General features: G+C 61.6%; 1 protein-coding gene across 4 annotated transcripts; it reads right to left on the bottom strand.

The window, feature by feature from the left end:
- Positions 1-11,213: 11,213 nt before the first annotated feature.
- TMED3 (transmembrane p24 trafficking protein 3) lies at positions 11,214-19,055 on the bottom strand. 4 transcript variants are annotated; one of them, XR_003969247.1, is made up of 5 exons: positions 18,835-19,055; positions 17,286-17,534; positions 12,614-14,299; positions 12,206-12,363; positions 11,932-12,022 (listed from the first exon to the last, which is right to left on the bottom strand). XR_003969247.1 is itself a non-coding variant. In XM_030317212.1 (3 exons), exons 1-3 carry the CDS (start codon positions 19,021-19,023, stop codon positions 11,747-11,749), a joined length of 714 nt encoding a protein of 237 aa, XP_030173072.1. In that variant the 5' UTR covers positions 19,024-19,055; the 3' UTR covers positions 11,214-11,746. The 4 variants fall into 4 exon arrangements, 1 of the variants encoding a protein (XP_030173072.1); XR_003969248.1 differs by having other exon boundaries at positions 12,206-12,915; positions 13,175-14,299; XR_003969245.1 differs by having other exon boundaries at positions 12,206-14,299.
- Between the last annotated feature and the right edge of the window lie 470 nt (positions 19,056-19,525).

Raw genomic sequence — 19,525 nt, 5'->3', positions numbered from 1 at the left:
GAACGTTCGCAGCAGTTCTGTTTGAAAAAGCCCGACCCGGGAAAGAGCCCAGTGTCCCTCGGCGTGTGACTCAGTACACGTGGTACACACGTGCCACGGGGCCCTTGCCACACGGCAATCACACGGAACGGACTGTGAAGACACAGGGCAACCTCGGGAGTCTCTAGGGCGTTACGCTGAGTGAGAAAGGCCGATCTCGGTAAACTGCGTGATTCCCTTTCCAGACCATCCTCAAAATGACAGGTAAGTGGTTGCCAGGGGTTAGGGACGGTAGAGGGAGGCAGTGGTACAAGGGGCTCCGGCGGGGAGATCTCCGTGGTGGTGGCTCCGTGGAGCTGCGTGTGGGATAGGACACGTGGCACTGATGGTTCCGGAACTTTCCGGTCATCACCTAAGACGTTACCATTGACAGAAACGGACAGGAGCAGATATCAGATCTCTCCTAAAACTACTTTTTTTGAGTTTTTTTTTTTTTTTTTTTTTTTTTTTTAGAAATTTTAGGTTCACAACAAAATTTGAGAGGAAAACAGAGATTCCCCACATGCGTCTGCCTCCACATACACGCAGCCTCCGCATCATCAAAACACTCGCCAGCAGGACTGACTACACTTTTACCGGGGATGAGCCCACACGGACACACTGTCACCACCCCAAATCCACGGTTTACCCTGGGGTTCGCTCCCGGTGGTATTACACGTTCTAGGAGGCTAGACAAAATGCTACCTGCATAAACCCACCGTCACGACCCCATGGAGTGTTTTTACTCCCACCCCGGCCACCACTGACCTTTGTATGTTTCCACGGTTTCGCCTTTCCCAGAATGTCACATGGTCGGGACCACATAACAGGTAGCCTTTCAGACTGGCTTCTTCCGCTCATTTCCCGCTGATGCCGAATGATATTCCGTTGTCTGGATGGACCAGAGTTTATCCATCACCCACGGAAGGGCATCTTGGCTGCTCCGAGTTTGGGCGATTACGACTAAAGCTGCTGCAGACGGTCGTGCGCAGGTTCTCGCGTGGACCCGATTTGTCTATTCCTTGGGGTTAATGCCGAGCCGCGAAGGCGCTGGGTCACGTGTGGGGTTTTGTGGGAACCGCCACGCTGTCTCCCGGGGTGGCCGCACCACGTCCCCTCCAGCAACGAAGGAGACTTTCTGCTCCTCCACGTTCTCACCAGCACGGGGTGTCGTCAGGGGCTCCGGATTTGGCTGTTCTGTGCTCCTTCTGCAACTTCCCGTGAACTTATAACCATTCCAAAATAAGAACATTTAAAACTCAAAACTGCAGAAGAACAATTTGACTATGCTACCTCCGTGCTGGCTTCCCGCCTCACTTGTGCATAAAGAACGTAGTCTCACCGTGACCCAGACGGTCTCCTGAGCTGTCCCGCTAGCCCCCCTGCTCACTGGCACACCTATCGTTCTATTCCGATGTTCCCCAAACGTACCCTGAAACTCTGCCTCAGGGCCTTTGCACTTGCTCTTCCAGCTGGAACGTTCCTGCTCAAACGCCATGTCATCAGTGAGCCTATCCTTGAACCCAGCCCCACTAATTCCTGTCTCACTCCATTACCGCACACCCCACGTCACCTGTCTTCACCGTGGCACCATCGCGACCTGACCTCACACGTATCTACGGGGTCGTCTGTGTCGAGACTGTTCTGGAGAACGTAAACTTCACGAGGGCAGCAAGTTTGTTTCTATGTTGTTACCTCCCCAGCACGTAGCAGTGCGCAGCACATAGATGTTCAATAAGCGGTCACCGAATCGATTACTCAATTCACTGGGACTGTTGTCCTTATGCTTACGAGTTGCAACCTGAGTCTCTCCCAGTCTGTCCTGGGTTCTCTTTATAGCGCGCACACGGGTTTTACCGTGCGACAATCTAAACATCCGTGCAGCGGGACTCCCTTCTTTCTCCTTCTGGACGTTGTATCCTAAGTAGAAGGACCCCCTCCCAAGCCAAGGCTTCAAGTGTTTGCCTCTCTGGAAACTGCTGGGCAGAAACCAGGAAGAAGAGAGGAACTGCTTCTTGTCTCAAAGCTGTGAGCATCACTTCCTTTTCACGTTTGTTTTTATCCTCACGGGACCCCTTTGCCACCCCTTCCGTTCCCAAGTTTGCCGGTAACCGGGGGCTCTGGTGGTGTTTCTGGCGGGCCACGGCTTGCGCACGCCGTGCAGACTGTACGAGATCTTGGCTCTGTGAGCCGGCCAACGCTTTACCTTCAAATAGGGGAGTTTGCCCTCCTACCTGTGTCTGCGTGTCAGAAACACTTGAGGTTCGTTCTTTTACGCTAGTTTCACAGCTTGTGTCTCTGCTTCAAAATCTTTGTAGAGGCAATGACTTCGTTGTTTTTAATATGATGATGACACGTCCGGTCACCATTTTTATCTGCCCCATGCCAACATGGTTGGTAAGTGTTTTCCATTTTCAGTCTGTTTTCCCCAGTGTTTCTTCCCTTGTATCCTGTATCCTTGGGTAGACCCAGGGCTTCTCAACCCAGGCACCCCTGGCACTTTGGGGTCCACGGCTTTGCACTGCCGGATGGATGTTCAGTGGCATCCTGGACCCCCGCCCCCGGATGCCTCCTCCCCACTTGTGACAACCAAAAGTACGTCCAGACACTGCCAAGGGGGCAGCCCCCAAGTGTCCCCCCAGGGTCACGGTTCTCCCCGTCGAGAACCACCGGCATCGGTCGCGAGCTCCTGCCTCTGATTGCTCATCCCTGAGACAGAAGGACACGAGCCTCTCGCGTGGAGATGAGCCCGTGCTGGGGCGGGCACGACGTCCCCGTCGGCGTGTGGCGAGGGAGCAGGAGCCAACGAGCGCCCACAACCCTCTTCTCCAGCCCCCTGGGCACGGCAGGTGGCGCTCCACACGGGGTGCACCACTCTCCTCCATCCGCCTGGCGAGGGGGAGCCAGTGACCCTCCCAAAGCCTGTCCCTAACAGCCCTCCGAGGACGAAGCCCGACCCTCTCTTACGGTGGCCTAGACTGTTCTGCTGGCCCTCACCTGCCTCTCCATCCTCGCCGCCCCTCGCGCACCTGTGTCCCCGCCCCCGCGCTCCGGCCAGCCCGAGTCCTGGCTTCCCCGAGCCATGCCCTGCCTCGAGCCTGGACCCCTGTCATCACGTGGCTCGGTGAATCCGTGGATGCACGAACGCGTGACTTTTCTAATGTGTGTTTATACTTGAGAGAGACACGGGGGGGGGGGAGGGCAGAAAGAGCGGGAGACACAGAATCCGAAGCAGGATCCAGGCTCCGAGCTGTCGGCACAGAGCCCGACATGGGGCTCGAACTCACAAACCATGAGATCATGACCTGAGCCGAAGCCGGACGCTCAACCAACTGAGCCACCCAGGCGCCCCAAAGTTTATTTACTTATTTACTTGAGAGAGACAGAGACAGAGCGGGGAAGGGGCAGAGAGAGAAGAAGACACAGAATCCGAAGCGGGCTCCAGGCTCCGAGCTGTCGGCACAGAGCCCGATGTGGGGCTCGAAGTCATGAACCTCAGACCATGAGCTGAAATCGGACACATGACAATGAGTCACCCAGGCGCCCCAGGATTTGCTTTCTTACTGATGTCATTCTGCCCCCACCTCCTCCACCTCCTCCTCCTCCTCCTCCTCCTCCTCCACCTCCTCCTCCCCCACCTCCTCCACCTCCTCCTCCACCTCCTCCACTTCCTCCTCCTCAACCTCCTCCACCTCCTCCTCCCCCACCTCCTCCACCTCCTCCTCCTCCTCCTCCTCCACCTCCTCCTCCTCCACCTCCTCCTCCTCCTCCACCTCCTCCGCCACCTCCTCCTCCTCCTCCACCTCCTCCTCCACCTCCTCCTCCTCCTCCTCCCCCACCTCCTCCACCTCCTCCTCCTCCACCTCCTCCACCTCCTCCTCCTCCTCCACCTCCTCCTCCTCCTCCACCTCCTCCGCCACCTCCTCCTCCTCCGCCACCTCCTCCTCCTCCTCCACCTCCTCCTCCACCTCCTCCTCCTCCTCCTCCCCCACCTCCTCCACCTCCTCCTCCTCCTCCTCCTCCACCTCCTCCTCCTCCTCCACCTCCTCCTCCTCCTCCACCTCCTCCGCCACCTCCTCCACCTCCTCCTCCCCCACCTCCTCCACCTCCTCCTCCTCCTCCTCCTCCTCCTCCACCTCCTCCTCCACCTCCTCCTCCACCTCCTCCTCCTCCACCTCCTCTTCCTCCGCCTACTCCTCCTCCGCCTTCTCCTCCTCCACCTCCTCCTCCTCCTCCTCCTCCTCCTCCTCCTCCACCTCCTCCTCCCCCACCTCCTCTTCCTCCTCCTCCACCTCCTCCTCCACCTCCTCCTCCACCTCCTCCACTTCCTCCTCCCCCACCTCCTCCACCTCCTCCTCCTCCTCCTCCACCTCCTCCTCCTCCACCTCCTCCTCCACCTCCTCCTCCTCCTCCTCCTCCACCTCCTCCTCCCCCACCTCCTCTTCCTCCTCCTCCACCTCCTCCTCCTCCTCCTCCTCCACCTCCTCCTCCACCTCCTCCTCCCCCTCCTCCACTTCCTCCTCCCCCACCTCCTCCACCTCCTCCTCCACCTCCTCCACTTCCTCCTCCTCCACCTCCTCCTCCACCTCCTCCTCCTCCTCCTCCACCTCCTCCTCCTCCTCCTCCTCCTCCTCCACCTCCTCCTCCTCCTCCACCTCCTCCTCCACCTCCTCCACCTCCTCCTCCTCCTCCTCCTCCACCTCCTCCTCCTCCTCCACCTCCTCCTCCTCCTCTACCTCCTCCTCCTCCTCCTCCACCTCCTCCTCCTCCTCCACCTCCTCCTCCACCTCCTCCACCTCCTCCTCCCCCACCTCCTCCGCCTTCTCCTCCTCCACCTCCTCCTCCACCTCCTCCTCTTCCTCCACCTCCACCTCCTCCTCCACCTCCTCCTCCTCCTCTACCTCCTCCTCCTCCTCCTCCTCCTCCACCTCCTCCTCCACCTCCTCCACCTCCTCCTCCTCCTCTACCTCCTCCTCCTCCTCCTCCTCCTCCTCCTCCTCCTCCACCTCCTCCTCTTCCTCCACCTCCTCCTCCTCCACCTCCTCCTCCTCCTCCACCTCCTCCTCCACCTTCTCCACCTCCTCCTCCCCCACCTCCTCTGCCTTCTCCTCCTCCACCTCCTCCTCCACCTCCTCCTCTTCCTCCACCTCCTCCTCCACCTCCTCCTCCTCCTCTACCTCCTCCTCCTCCTCCTCCTCCACCTCCTCCTCCTCCTCCTCCTCCTCCTCCACCTCCTCCTCCTCCTCCACCTCCTCCTCCCCCACCTCCTCTGCCTTCTCCTCCTCCACCTCCTCCTCCACCTCCTCCTCTTCCTCCACCTCCACCTCCTCCTCCACCTCCTCCTCCTCCTCTACCTCCTCCTCCTCCTCCTCCTCCTCCACCTCCTCCACCTCCTCCTCCTCCACCTCCTCCTCCTCCTCCACCTCCTCCTCCACCTCCTCCTCCTCCACCTCCTCTTCCTCCACCTCCTCCTCCTCCGCCTTCTCCTCCTCCACCTCCTCCTCCTCCACCTCCTCCTCTTCCTCCACCTCCTCCTCCACCTCCTCCTCCTCCTCCACCTCCTCCTCTCCCACCTCCTCTTCCTCCTCCTCCACCTCCTCCTCCTCCTCCCCCTCCTCCTCCTCCACCTCCTCCACTTCCTCCTCCCCCACCTCCTCCACCTCCTCCTCCTCCTCCTCCACCTCCTCCTCCTCCTCCTCCTCCACCTCCTCCTCCACCTCCTCCACTTCCTCCTCCCCCACCTCCTCCACCTCCTCCTCCTCCTCCACCTCCTCCTCCACCTCCTCCTCCTCCATCTCCTCTTCCTCCGCCTCCTCCTCCTCCGCCTCCTCCTCCTCCACCTCCTCCTCCACCTCCTCCTCCACCTCCTCCACCTCCTCCTCCTCCTCCTCCTCCTCCTCCTCCTCCACCTCCTCCTCCACCTCCTCCTCCTCCTCCACCTCCTCCTCCTCCTCCTCCTCCGCCGCCTCCTCCACCTCCTCCTCCTCCGCCTTCTCCTCCTCCACCTCCTCCACCTCCTCCTCCCCCACCTCCTCCACCTCCTCCTCCCCCACCTCCTCCTCCTCCTCCTCCTCCTCCTCCTCCACCTCCTCCTCCTCCTCCTCCACCTCCTCCTCCTCCTCCTCCTCCACCTCCTCCTCCTCCTCCTCCTCCTCCTCCTCCTCCTCCACCTCCTCTACCTTCTCCTCCTCCACACCCACCTCCTCCTCCTCCATCAACTCCTCCTCCTCCTCCTCCACCTCCTCCCGCACCTCCAGCTGCACCCAAGCTACTCCCTGATGTGACTATTCGCCGCAGCAAACGTGCATCATCCCAGTTTCAAGTGGGAGAATTGAAAAGTGCCTTCGCGGGGCCCCTGGGTGGCGCAGTCGGTTAAGCGTCCGACTTCAGCCAGGTCACGATCTCGCGGTCCGTGAGTTCGAGCCCCGCGTCAGGCTCTGGGCTGATGGCTCAGAGCCTGGAGCCTGTTTCCGATTCTGTGTCTCCCTCTCTCTCTGCCCCTCCCCTGTTCATGCTCTGTCTCTCTCTGTCCCAAAAATAAATTAAAAAACGTTGAAAAAAAAAAGAAAAGAAAAGAAAAGTGCCTTCGCTGGGAGGTTCTGAACGGAGGTTCTGCAGAGACACGTTTCCTTGCGCTGAGAACCAGCCCAGCCCTCAGAGCCAAGGTGAGCCTTACTGGCGTTTCCATCCTGACCTCTTGTGGTCATTCCTCGTATCGCGGCAGTCCTCAGAAGCCATCAAGGAACTAAACACAGCAGTTGGAGCAGCGCTGACTGGGAACAACGTGCGTTCACGCCACTTCCCTTCGGGGACTTCACTCTCACCGCAGACGGAAGACCCCCAGCCCAGCAGTGGGTCACCCTGAGTGGCCGCACACGGCCAGGGGCGGCTGGACCGGGGGTCCCGCCCGACTCCACGCTCCGTGCCCGGTACCTTGCTCACCGGGCTGAAGGGTGACTGTGCCTCCGCTCGAGCCCGACACCCGTCCTCCCCCGCCCGCAGACGTCAGGCTCTTTGTTCCCAGGCTCCGACTCGGGCCCGGGTCTCCACCACAGACCCCCCGGCCTCAGACCGAATACCACCTCTGGCTCTCCCGGTTTCTCCGGCTTGCCTCTGGCAGACGCAGGGACTTCTCAGCGTCCGTAAGCGTGAGAGCCAGTTCTCACGGCAAACCTACGGTAAGTCCCGTCGTGTCCGCGTCTCCGTTTCTCACACACATACAGTCTGGAAGAAACGTCCCCCCCTCGGTGGCACCACATTCACAAAGGACAGGATCGGCAGCTCCAGCCTGAGCCACATTCCCCTGCGACCCTTCCTCACCCCCGACCAACTACTCCTGTATCCAAAGTTTTCACCAGGAATGGGTTTTACCAAGCCATTTACCTTCCAGAGCCTCTTGAGAGAAGTAAAAAGCATCCTCAGTTTACTCTTACTAGCCGGACGGTACTAGCCGGACGGCTTTGGGAAAACCTGAGTAAATGATCCGTGCCTCAGTTTCCCCACTGTAAAACGGGAATGTTGAGAGTCCCCGCGTCAGAAAGCCATTTGGAGAGCTAAATGAGGGGACACACACCAAGCGTCTCCCACTTGGGTTTGCTCACGGAAGAGCGGAGAGTGATTCCTTCCACGGTGGCCGTGATTAGGATTATTTCTTAAATCCCCAGCCGCGTTAGAACAAAGGATCCAGGAGCGCCGTGTCGGGACCCAGGGTCAAGACCAAGTACCAGAACAAGCGGTTCCTGGTGCTCTGATCGCTTGGGGAACCACAAGGGGCTCGGCAGCTGAGCCTGGACCCGGGGACGGAGGCGGACGCGTGCACGTGTCACTGTGTCCCAATTACGCGTCACTCTCCTGTTGGGGGACACTTGGCCTGAACGGGGTTTTGCCAGATGCCGGGGTTGTTACCTCCTCGTCTGCTGCGTATTTTCCTGGCAAGTTTTTCTGGTCCTTTTTTGAATGTCCCCGTCTCTCCGTCTGCTAAAGGAAATGTACTTGGATCTTACACTTTTGTCTGAGAGTTTCTGTTTAATTGGTTACATGTCCTTTTATCTTATTTTTTATTTTTTTTAAATTTACACCCAAATTAGTTAGCATATAGCGCAACAACGATTTCAGGAGTAGATTCCTTCCCCCACGGCGTGTCGCGTGCCCCCCCCCCCCCCCACGGCGTGTCGCATGGCTTCGTGCGACCCTCGGGGCCTGTTTGCCCGGCCTGCGCGCTCAGGCTCCCCGGGCCTGGGAATGTGCACGACCAGAAGCCAAGGCCAGGCCCTGGTCAGCGTCTTCCCGGAGAGTCGAGGAGGGAGGAGGGCGCCCCGGACGCAGAATCGCAGCGCAGAGCAGAACCTGACAGGTTGTTCACACGGCACTTTAACCCCCCGCCCCGGGTACTAGCGGGGACACAGCAGGGAAGAGGGGACGCCCGGGGGCAGCTGGAACCCGTCTCCATCAGCCGCTCGCCAGTCGGGTCTGCCGTGCCCTCGTCCCACAGGCTCGCCGTTCGGGCCGCTGGTCCCGGCTTCCTGACCTCCGGGGGGCCCTGGTGGCCTCGGGCCGACAGGCAGGACAGGCGGGCACGGGGCCTCGGTCCGTCCTCCAAGTCCCCTCGTCAGTGCCGGCCCGGCCCCGGCCCCTTCCCGCTCCTCCCCACGCTGTTCCACCTCCCCGAGGTCACGGGCACAGAACGCGTCCTCGGATGCTCGCGCCCTGCCTGCTTCCGTAGTCCCTGCAGGCCGCGTCTGGACGATGGCCGCTCGCCAGTTCACCGCCCTGAAGAGCGCACGGGATGTGTCAGCCTACTCTTACACACTGGCCTGTACACGCGTACCACACACGTGCTTACACGCACGCAAACTAAGACACACACCGTGCACACGCACACACATATCGCGCACACACACACACACGCACACACACGCACACACTCCCCTGTCGTGCAGCCTCCAGCTGCCGGTCCGAGTGCAATACACCCAGCGCGTCCGTGAGCGCTGGCTGTAAAACGCACAAACCGAGGATCGCTTCACACACGCAGTCCCCCCACCCCAGGGTCGCAGCCGCCTGAGAACCAGTCCTGTTAAGATGAGCTGCCCTGTGTGGCAAATTAGAGAGACTACAGTTAATGCTTCAACTGCCTAAAATATGACAAGTCAAGAATGAAAGGACACGCAGCTCACATAGACGCTCTGCGAGGGCAAGCCACGGGAGAAGCCAGACGCCCTTCTGAAGGCTGCCCGGCAGAGCTGGGACCCCCTTGTCCCCCAGCCCCCTCACCTGCCTGGGCCTCCTTCCCTCCGCGAGGGACACGACTAGTAAGAGACGTGACCTGTCAAAACCACCGTGGCCTCGCACTCCGAGAGGGGGCGTGAACAGCGTGGTCTGTGGGCGCCCCCGAGAGTCGCGGCAGCAGCGGCCTCCTCTCCAGCAGGCCAGGTGCCCTCTGGGAGTTCCCACGCGGGGCACTTCCTCCTGCAGCCCCTGGGTCTCTCACACGAACCCCCGGACACACAGAAGCTTCCTAGAAAGCGGAATGGCCCCGTCTGGGCTCTGCCGCCCTCGCTGGCCTCAGGCAGGCAACTGGTTCCCATCAAGTTTTGCAAGGCTTGTCCGCGATCGGCAGAACCAAGGACCCGTCACACGAGCACAGCACACGGGCAGGGACATCCGGTGACAAGCCACTGCAAGCTGCTGAACGTCCGCCCCGCAAGGAACGCCGCGAATGGCTGGCTGTACGTTTTCACATTTAGATTTTGACGTTCGAAGCCTCTCAGGTACCATTACGTCCGGTTTATTTACTCGTCTCGCTGGAGAGAGTGACGAAAGAGGGAATCGGCGGGTCTGAGCCCAGCGCTGCGCGGGGCACATTCACTCACGTGGTCCCACGCGGGGCTGGAAGACACACACGCACGCCTCCACCTGCAGACCCACCTACACGGTCAGAGGGCGGCGGCCTCTTCCCGGGCTGCCCGCCCCGGGGCTTCCGTGTATCCAGAGCTCCGTTGACCCGCACTTCGCGGAATCTGCAACACCTGTCGTTTCCTTCCTCCCCACCTCTGTCCTGCTTTAAGTTGAGCGGGGTGTTAATTTTTTAAGTAAGGGAGAGGAAATGCCATCAGGGACACAGGCACAGATAAGCAGTATTTATCTTTCAACTAAGCTAAGTAAGCCTCACGGAGCTTCATTTCCACGGGACGTGTTCCAGTGCACCTCGCCCACGACGCGTTCACACCTGCCAGACGGCGCGGGCTTCGGATTTCTTGGCAGAGGTACTTTAAAGCAAACATCGGATCTTCCTTCGAGAGCTATTACGGAGACCTGTGATCAGTAATGCATTAACTTCTTACGAACAGGCAACGCTATACATTCAGTAACTAACAATGTATTAAGACCTTAGTACGTGGCAGGCGCCATTCCAGGGACCAAGGACACGGCATGGAGTTTACATGCAGTGGCGTAAGAAGGACAATAAACAGACAAGTACACGTATGTGTCAGTGGTGACAAAACTAGCTTCGAAGAAAAGCAGGGACAGGGAGACGAGGAGGCCGGGGCAGGTGAGAGGCTGCCATCTCGAATGGAGTCGTTAGGGCAGATCTTGCTGCTAATGTGACATCTAGCCAGAAGGAGGCCATGCAGGTGTCAGAGAGATGGTGTTCTAATTGGAAACGGCATGTGCAAAGGCCCTGGGGCAGAGGCAAGGCCCAGCGTGTGACAGGAACAGCAAGGAGACCTGGGTGGAGTGAGAGAGGGGAGCAGGGCAGCCGGTATGCCGATGATGCGGGATCTCCCGGCCCACAGCGAGGACTCTGCCGTGACCCGAGGGACCTGTGGAGCCACGGGCAGGTGGTGACCCAGAATGACACGGTCTGACTTGGGTTTTAAGCAGACGCCGTGGCTGCTGAAATGGCACGTAGCACAGCCACTCCCCGTCTTCTCCCTGTTCTCGGCCCCTCTGTCCGGACCACATGATGACGCTGCTTCCTCAGTGACCTCCCGAGTCTGAGGCAACAAAGTAACCAAGGCCCTAGTCACTGCTTCCGCTCGCCTGGGAGATTTGCCCGCGGTCTGCGCACGCCTGCACACAGACCCCCGCACACCCCGCGAGGGCAGCCTTGCTCCATCACGCCCTCTGCACGGGCGCCCACAGCCCCCATTCGTCTGTAAGCTGCTTCAGGGCAAAGAAATAAAGGCACAGGTCTCCACGGTGCTCAGGCTTCGTTTTTATTAAACCACGTGCTGCCTCCGGGGAGATACAGCCGACCGAGGGCACCGGCCACCGGTTTCCTCCCGCTTCCACGGCGGGCACCTCTGCTCACCCGGGACGGGAAATTTCTGCAAAGCCGCCCGCCCCGGGGCCCGGCTTCTCCGGGCACAGACAGCTGCACAGAGGGAAGCGGACTAAAGAGCCCCTTCTTCCGCACAGAGGCCTGGACGCACACGGGCCGGATGACCCGGGCACCGTGGGGCAGAGGGAGCGCCCGGAGCCGCCCCAGGAGGCCTCCTCTGGCCAGACGCGGCTCACTTCCTGTGGCCCCGCACAGCGGCCAGTCTCAGCCTGACCGCTCGCTCTTCTCGGCGTCGCGCACGTAACGCAGTCAGATGCGTCCCCGTCACCGGGCTCTGGGGGCGCCAGCCGCCGGGACACCGGGAGCGGGCACCTGGGAGCTCAGTGCCCCCCCCCACCCCGCCCCTCCCCGGGCGGCTCTGCCTCCGGCCCAGCAGGAGCCCGTGACCTAGGAGGGCAGCTCCGTGCTGGGGGCGGGGCGCAGGGACTGGGAGTGCACCACCCGGGGGGCGGGCCGCTTCTCCGTGAAGAAGCTTTTCAGCAGCAGCACCTGGCCGAAACTGACCAGGAACAGGGCGACGGTCTCGCCGACAGACCAGTACGAGACCCGGCTGCTCAGCTCCTCCGCCCGCGCCCGGTCCTGGGCCTCGCGGAGCCGGTAATGCGTCTGGGAGTCGATCACCGTCTTCAGGGCCTCGTGGATGGTCACACAGGCCGACTCCATCTGGGCGGGAGGAGAAGAGCAGTCATGTTCTGACCCCGAGAGGAGCGTGCAATCCGCACGCGGCCCACGCTGACACCCGGGCCACGTCCCCGAGGCTCCGATTAGGAGGTGGCGGAGTCAGGAGCGGAGCCCACGTGTCTGAGTCCCGAGCCTAGGCCTTCGAACGCGGCCCTGGGGTCTCACCTCACATTCGGGACAGTGGCGGGCGGGGATCGCCACCCCGCTGGTAGGAGACCTGACTGACCGCTGGCCCCGCACGCAGATGAGAAAACTGAGGCTCCAAGAGGCCGTGTGACCGGCCCGAGGTCAGAGACGTGAGTCACAGTCGTGGGGGCCCGTTCCTGTACACACACAGGCACAGGAAGACACCCCTCTCGTGTACGCACACACACCCGACCGCACACGTGAACGCACGCGCTTACACACACACGCTCACGTGGGACCCCCTTCACCCGGCTCCGCGTGCTGAGGCAGAACCTTGAATCCCTTCCCCCTCCCCACCACCTGCCCGACTCCCGCGACACGATGAGCTGTGACTAGGTCACACGGCACGGCCACCCTCACGCCACGGCCACCACCCCAGCGCCTCACCTGACCACAGGAGCCCCCGAGAGGGAGCAGAGCTCCAGCTGCCAGCCTAGAGGACACGCGCACGTGCGGGGACCGGAGGAGGTCTCTGGGGGCCGGGGCACAACAGCCGACAAGGACCCGAACCCGCCAACAGTCTGGCGAGCGCGGAAGCTAATCCCCGGCCTCACCCCGACCCAGCCTGGGGACCCGCGTGGCCCGGACCGCCCGCCTGCGGCACTGAGGTGCGCGTGGTCCGCTTCGGACGCTCGGTTACGCCACGAATCACAAGCCCACGGTGGTCATGAGGCTCACTCACAGGTGACCTATGACACGCATTTATCTGAAACCTAGAAGATTCTATCCCAACAAGGCCAGAGAAGCTCGCGACGCGTCCCAGAGACACCTGCTTCGGTCCCCAAAGCGCAGAGGTGAACTGTCCACACCGTGAGCGCAGGAAGGGAGGGGAGACCGAGTCACGGAGCCACCGCCTGACTGACCCCCAACACCCTCCCTTGTGTCACAAATGAACTGTTTCCGGGAGGCAAATAGGAGACTGTGGCCAAAAAGCAACGTCGCCCTTACCTGCCTCACGGGCTGTTCACTCCGGGCCACGGCAGGGGCCACACCAGGCCACGCGAGGGAGGACGAGGCCTCCTTTCGGCCCCGGAGTTTCCAAGGCCACGTATCGTGTCCACCCTATGACTGGTGTGCCGCCAGGGCTACGGTTTCCTGTGGACACGCGGGCGGCTGCTGTCACCCGGGTCCATGGGAAGAGCTGCAAAGTGCCACCCAGACAGGAAGCGACAGGGTCACTGCCACCCAGGTGGAATTAGGGAAGCTCCACAGGGCAGCAGTTCAAAGGGCAGAATCCAGGGTAACAAACCCACTTTCTCGGGGACACCTGCACACCCTGTCATCTCGGGCTGGCGCCCGGCGTCGTCACCTGCCCCACACTTGGTAGGCGGCTCGTACCTACAGGCGTCAGACGCTGAGAAGCGGCCACCTGATCCTGGAAGGGCTCCTGACACCAAGGAGCTCCTTGATGTGTCAACCGGCTTCAAATGCCGCCCACAACAGGACCACCCGGGGCACAGACCTCTGCCAGACGCACGGCGGCATTCGTAGGCGCTGACACCCCCCCCCCCGCCCCCCACCCCAGCTCTTCAGGTGACGCTTCTGGAGCTCACGAAGGCACGTCCGCCATCACAGAATGAACAGCGGATAAACCGGGAAGGGCTAGGAAGGAGGCCGCGGCATGGGGTCAGGCTACTCTGCGAGCCTGTGTCCAGGCCAAATCACGACACGGCATTTCTGGAAGCCTCTCTAGTCCAGCTGCACTGGTCACTGCGGTTCTGTGGGCAAGACAGGGCAGAGCGGCGGACAGACGTGGGCACCGAGGGCCCCGCCACAAAAGCAGGTTCGGGGTGTCCTTGAGATCAGCGGGGGCCGGGGACGCACACGTAGGCATGCGCACCTGTGGGACCTGCACACGCACACACACTCACTATGCGTGCACACACAGACTTTGCCTTTAAGCACGAGCGAAGGGCCCACGTGGGTTTCCGGGCTAGAATTCCACCCTCTACGCTTAGGTGCGTCACACGCTCATTCAGAGACTCGGAGCGGGCGCTCCCTGGGCCCTGGGCCTGGCTGGGGGCTCAGCAGTGCAGGTCGGCAGGTGCAGGCTCCTCCCAGGGCCCAGAATCACTGGAAAAGGAGGGAGGGAAGAGGAAGAGAGACAGGGAGGACCCTGAAGTCACAGCTGCAGAGGCCCGAGGCAGAGGACACGTCGGGTCCGCCGTGCGAGGCGCCACGTCGGAGGCCGCGTCCCACCCATAGGCCAGAGACGGCACCCCGGTTCTGAGAAGAGGGTGGCGGTGGCCTTCATATCAAGGTCTCAGATCAGGTCCCGGAGGGTAAAGCAGCAACGGGCAGGAACGCAGCTCTCTCAGCATCAAGGCCACGGGGACCCAGGGGCAACACAGCACATGATGCACACCCGCCCCCGAAGCACCCCCTGCCCAGAAAGGCACACTATGTCCCCATCGCTGGGACCCCCGCCTGTGCCAGTGCACGGCCCGTGACCACGAGCTTTCCGTTAGGAAACCCGTCCAGCCTGCTTCCTACCCTGCGGAATCCCTTCTGCTTCCAAGAACCCTGTTTTCTCAGGGCCCTGGGCCCCCTGCGCTGGAGTGTGGCTTCGCCCTGGCTGGTTCCCTGGCTGGAATCCGGGAGCCTCCCGGGGTTTCCGGTCACTGCTGTCTTGTGACAGTTGCTCCCTGGAGACACCCCGATCCGTCCCCCTCCCGGGACCATCCCCTTCCTCTGCTGCCACACCAGCGTCTCACCCTGTCTGTCCCGCCTGGCGATGCTCCAGTCTTCAGCCTGCAACCACCAGCAAGGCCCCCCAGCCTGCACCCCACGGGGCCCCCACAGACAGGAGCACTCGGGTCCTTACAGACTTCAAGAGCTCGGAGCCAGGGAAGCATGAGCTGACCTCAGAGCAGAGGTGGGAGAACCTTTAATCCTCCCTGGAACACCAGTGAGTGGCCCGGGGCCTCTGACCTCCGCTGGAAAACCTTCAGCCTCTGCTGGGATCTGCCCGGACTCTCAGGAAGCTCGGCCGCCCCAGGGGCACCCTCCCGGCCCCTGCCCTCTCCTGGGAGCCTGGTCAGGCTGGGACCCAAGCTGGAGACAAGTCCCCGTGGCCTCAGCCCCGGCCTGGACCTTGGTCACTCTGGGTCCCGCTCTTCCATCAGAATTTGGATTCGGGGGCCAGAAAACATGGCCTCTGGCCCACCGCTGTGCTGGAAGAGGTGGGGGGGGGGGGCAGGGGGGGTGAGAAAAGAGCCAGGGCCAATGGGGGATCCAAGCCACGCCAAGAAAACAAGGTCTGGGGAGGGACGTGCACCTGCCGGCCCCTCCCGAGAGCCGTCGTCCCTTAAACCACAGCTCTGACCACAGCACCCCGTGGCTAACTGACATGGCCACACATCTCAGCCTGCCGCCAGCAGGCACCAGCACACAGGAAATGCCCGCCACACGGGAGCCAGGCTCTCAGGTGTAGACACAGACAGACGGTGCTCAAGGCTGGGGGTGGGGGCGGGCGGGGTGGTCAGAGGTACCAGGGGAAGGGACCCCCTCTGGAGGCCGGGCAGGAGAAAACAGGAGATCCGGCCACGCAGAAGGGGGTGAGTAGTCAGTTTCCTGCAAGAAAACCAAATCTAATTCTAAGCCTCCAGGAAAGGATTTCTCGATCGCAGTGACCACCATTAAGCCTTTTCTCTACCCGATCTGTCTTCCACCGGTCAGAGGGGGAGACCTTCGGCTCCGCTTCCAGAGTTACCACATCTTTAGCATGGAGGCTGTTTCGTCGGTGAGCCACAGAACTCCCAAGAGTACGGGCTGTGAGACCTCCCACCCAGGACACGCCACAGGTCACGCGGCCAGGCTCAGACCCAGGGCCGTCCGGCGGAACCTGCCACGCGTGGCCACTGGCCACCTGTGACTGCTGGGCCCCGGAAATGTGGCTACGCAGCCAACGAGGAAACGAGTTTTTAATTTCATTTTAATAAACTTACGTTGCAACAGCCGTACGTGGCCAGGCCACACCCCGGACTGGGTGGCGGTAACCCCCATCTGCTCAGGGAGGGCAGACGAACCCACGGTCAGAGCCACAGAGGAAGGGAGCGGGGGACCACGTGACCACCGAGAGGCCGCCCAGAAGGCGACCTGGCCCCGCCGGAGACTTAGACGCTCTGGCTTTGGATCAACCCTGTCTTGCGGGGTCCCCTGGGCCCCGCCACGCAGCCAAGTGGCAAGTCTGTGCCATGCGCCACGACTGGGGGCAGGGGATGCCAGGGTAAGCGGCACGGGTTGCTGGGCGGGCCTCGGGAAGCCGAGAGCCTGCACTGCGCGTGAGGGGCAGGAGGGAGACTGGCGAAGGAGCCTGGGCTCAGTCTGTCACTGGCCCCGAGAGCCCACGCACGACCATCTATCCCCGATTCTCTTCCAGAGCGTGTGGGGCCCTGGCTGCGTGTCCACTGCCCAAGCGGACTGTCTCTGCCAGCCCTCCCGGCATCCAGGGGGCCGCGGGACACCTGGCAACGACGGGCTGAGCAGAAGCGCGGCGAGGGACTCCCGGGCCGGGGGTCTGAAGAAGCAGGCGGGACTTCCGGAGGAAGTCCGCTCAGAGCCCAGAGGAATGGAGCAGGGAGCCCACCGGACAGCACCCCGGATTCCTACGTCAGTCCCTGGAGGAAAGCTCTCCACCAACCTAGGTTACCGCTTGAGTGAGAAAAGATCTGCCACAGGGTTAAGCCACCGACACGTGGCTGTCGCAGCTCACGTGGCCCTGACAACACACCGTACGAAGCAGGCGTTCGGTCTTGATGACGCACACACACTGTACATGCGGGGGGGCGGGCGGGCATGGACGCCTCCCGAGCGATGCCGTTTGAAAGGCCGTTGGGAACACGGAAATTCCAGAGGATCCGGCGAAACAACGCAGAGGGAGAGCGCAAGGGGGACCGTGTCCTTTAGGACTGAACGCAGGAGGAGGTGAGGCCAACACTGAGCCACGCAGGCCGGGAGCTGGGGGCGGGGCGACTGAGTGCCGGCCAGGACCGGACCCGAGGGGAGGAGGAATGGGCTGAAGGCCGAGCCCGGCCCGCGGCCGCCGACGTCCACTCACCTGGGTGAGGGCCGTGACCCTGTTCCCCATGTCTGGGAGGATGGGGGGCTCGTCGCCCACTTGGAAGTCAAAGTAGACGGTCTTGTGAGAGAAGGTGGAGAACTCATTGCTGAAGCAAAACTGATAAACGCCCTTGACCTCGGCCCGGTGCGTGAAGCTGTCGTACTGCTTCTTGGTTTCCCTGTAGATGGTCTTTCCCAGGGGGTCCTCCACGTAGCAGTCCACGTCATAGTGGCCTCCGGTAATGACCTGACAACCAGAGAGACACCCACCGTCTGCTTTACCAGTGGGGCAACCAGCGCGCGTGCAATGCCGACCGGCCACCGTGAACTTCCTAGAACAGGTGCTGGGATGCTCTCGGTCGTCCTGGGGACGACACTGAGGTTGGGAGAGGTTAAGTAAATCCGCCATGGCCACACTGCTAGAAAGGGACAGGGCTAAGATTTGAATGCCCGTCTGCCCGACTTCCCAAGGTTTTGCTCTGCAAGGGCACAATGAGCTTAATCCTTCCCCTTTTACAGAAGAGGAAACTGAGGCTCTGAGATCAAGTAAATTGCCAGACGGGTCTAGTGAATGTCAATATTATTACTGATCAAATGCAAAAAGCAAATACGGATTAAGTGCTCATAGACCCGGTGGCCATCAGAGGTGGGAGGGTCCTTGGGAATGACACAGTTCAAACTCTTTATAAACATAAGAGTGACAAGATGGGCATTGGGCAAAATCACACAGGTGGTCATCGGCTATAACCAACGTCCATCAAGGGACACAGTCAGCGGCCTACATCTACTTCCAAAGTTCTTCTTTGCGCAGATGGGAGGATTTCCTTTATAAGTGGTCGGCCCCCTGCTGCTGGAGGTGCCGAAATCAAGGTGACCATCTTTGACAGGGCATTTCTGCCCTAGCAGTGACCAGACCACCTCCCAGGCCCCTCCAGCCTCATAATGACCCGTTTTTAGTGATTGTACGGGGCGGGCTGTTAACCCAGACACAATTTGCATGTTGTCCACAGAGATGTCAAAGTGGCCATACCAGCGACCCAGAGGCCATCCCACACCATGCTGTCCCCAGGCACAAGCCTCCTGCAGTGGCTCTGGCCAGAGAGGACCCATGAAGGGCCTGCCTCACTCCTGCTTGCCCACGCCACCTCATCCCGGGAATGCCTGGGAGCAGGTGTCCACGAGCAGGTGGCCGTCTGGGGAGGATTCCCACTGGCACCCCAACCCCAGATCTGCCCACTAAACCTCCGGGGCAGATCCCTCACCCGAGACCGGTCCCCACCCGTGCGCCGGGCGGTCTGTGGGAGGAGGCGGGAGTGCAGGAGCGGCAGCATATGGCCACAACAGGACTGCTTGCTGGTAAACACTGCGCATTGTCCCCACCCCTGCGCTCACCCCGCCTCCGCCTGTAAACCCTGGAGAAGCGGGGAGTACGACCACGAACCCACCTCCCGCCCCCACTGCCGTGCTTGAGTACACGCGGGACAAGGCGGGCCGCGAGCGCTGCCTCCCGCCCGCCCGCAGTGCCGCCCGTCGGGGCGCGGCCTCACCTGGTAGTCCAGGGAGAACTTGGCGCCCCGCTCCACGTCCTCGTGGAAGCACTGCTTGGCGCTGTCGGGCAGCTCGAAGGTGAGCTCGGCGCCCCGCGGCCGCTCGGCCCGGAGCAGGAGCAGCAGCAGCAGCAGCAGCAGCAGCGGTGGCGACGGCGGGGAGCCGGGACGCGCGCCCGCGGGGCCCATGGCGCTCCGGTCCGGTCCCGGCCGGGGCGGCGGCTGCGCGGCGCCGGGCGCGGACGTGGCGCCCAGGCGGCGCTTCCGGGAAAGGCGCCCCGCCCCTGCCCTGCTGCGCGTGCGCGCTGGCTCCGCCGGGCAGGCCACGCCCCCTCCCCCTGCGGCGCCCGGCTCGGCGGGAGGGCTGGGGGCGGGGCAGGCGGGCGCGCTCCGCGGCAGCCCCGCACCCCGGGGCCACTGAGGCTGAGCTCAGCCACTCAGATGTCTGGGCTATCAGGACAAGGCGAAGGTTCTCCTGGGATAAAACGCTCTTTCTTTCTTTCCTTTGCCTTCTCAAAACCATGAAAGCGGGGAAATTGACTTACTGCCTTATCCATTACCATTGGCCTAAGAAGATATCTTGTATAATCGCTACTACAGGGTTTTGATATTCTAAGAGCAGGTAAAACAGAAAAGACACCGACTGTGGTCTGGCTACTCAGTAAAGAATTTTTCGGGACAGCGTTATCAC

The sequence above is a fragment of the Lynx canadensis genome, chromosome B3, assembly GCF_007474595.2.
Source record: "Lynx canadensis isolate LIC74 chromosome B3, mLynCan4.pri.v2, whole genome shotgun sequence".
NCBI lineage: Eukaryota > Metazoa > Chordata > Mammalia > Carnivora > Felidae > Lynx > Lynx canadensis.
Note: the sequence above shows the minus strand (reverse complement) of the source record. Positions and strands in the feature narration are given on the sequence as shown.

Excerpts from the sequence above, each read along its gene's own strand:
- TMED3 (XM_030317212.1), bottom strand. The coding sequence starts at position 19,023 with ATGGGCCCCGCGGGCGCGCGTCCCGGCTCCCCGCCGTCGCCACCGCTG. Across the intron at positions 17,535-18,834 it reads AGTTCTCCCTGGACTACCAG|GTCATTACCGGAGGCCACTA; the intron begins GTGAGGCCGCGC and ends TCTGGTTGTCAG. Across the intron at positions 12,023-17,285 it reads GGGTCACGGCCCTCACCCAG|ATGGAGTCGGCCTGTGTGAC; the intron begins GTGAGTGGACGT and ends CCTCCCGCCCAG.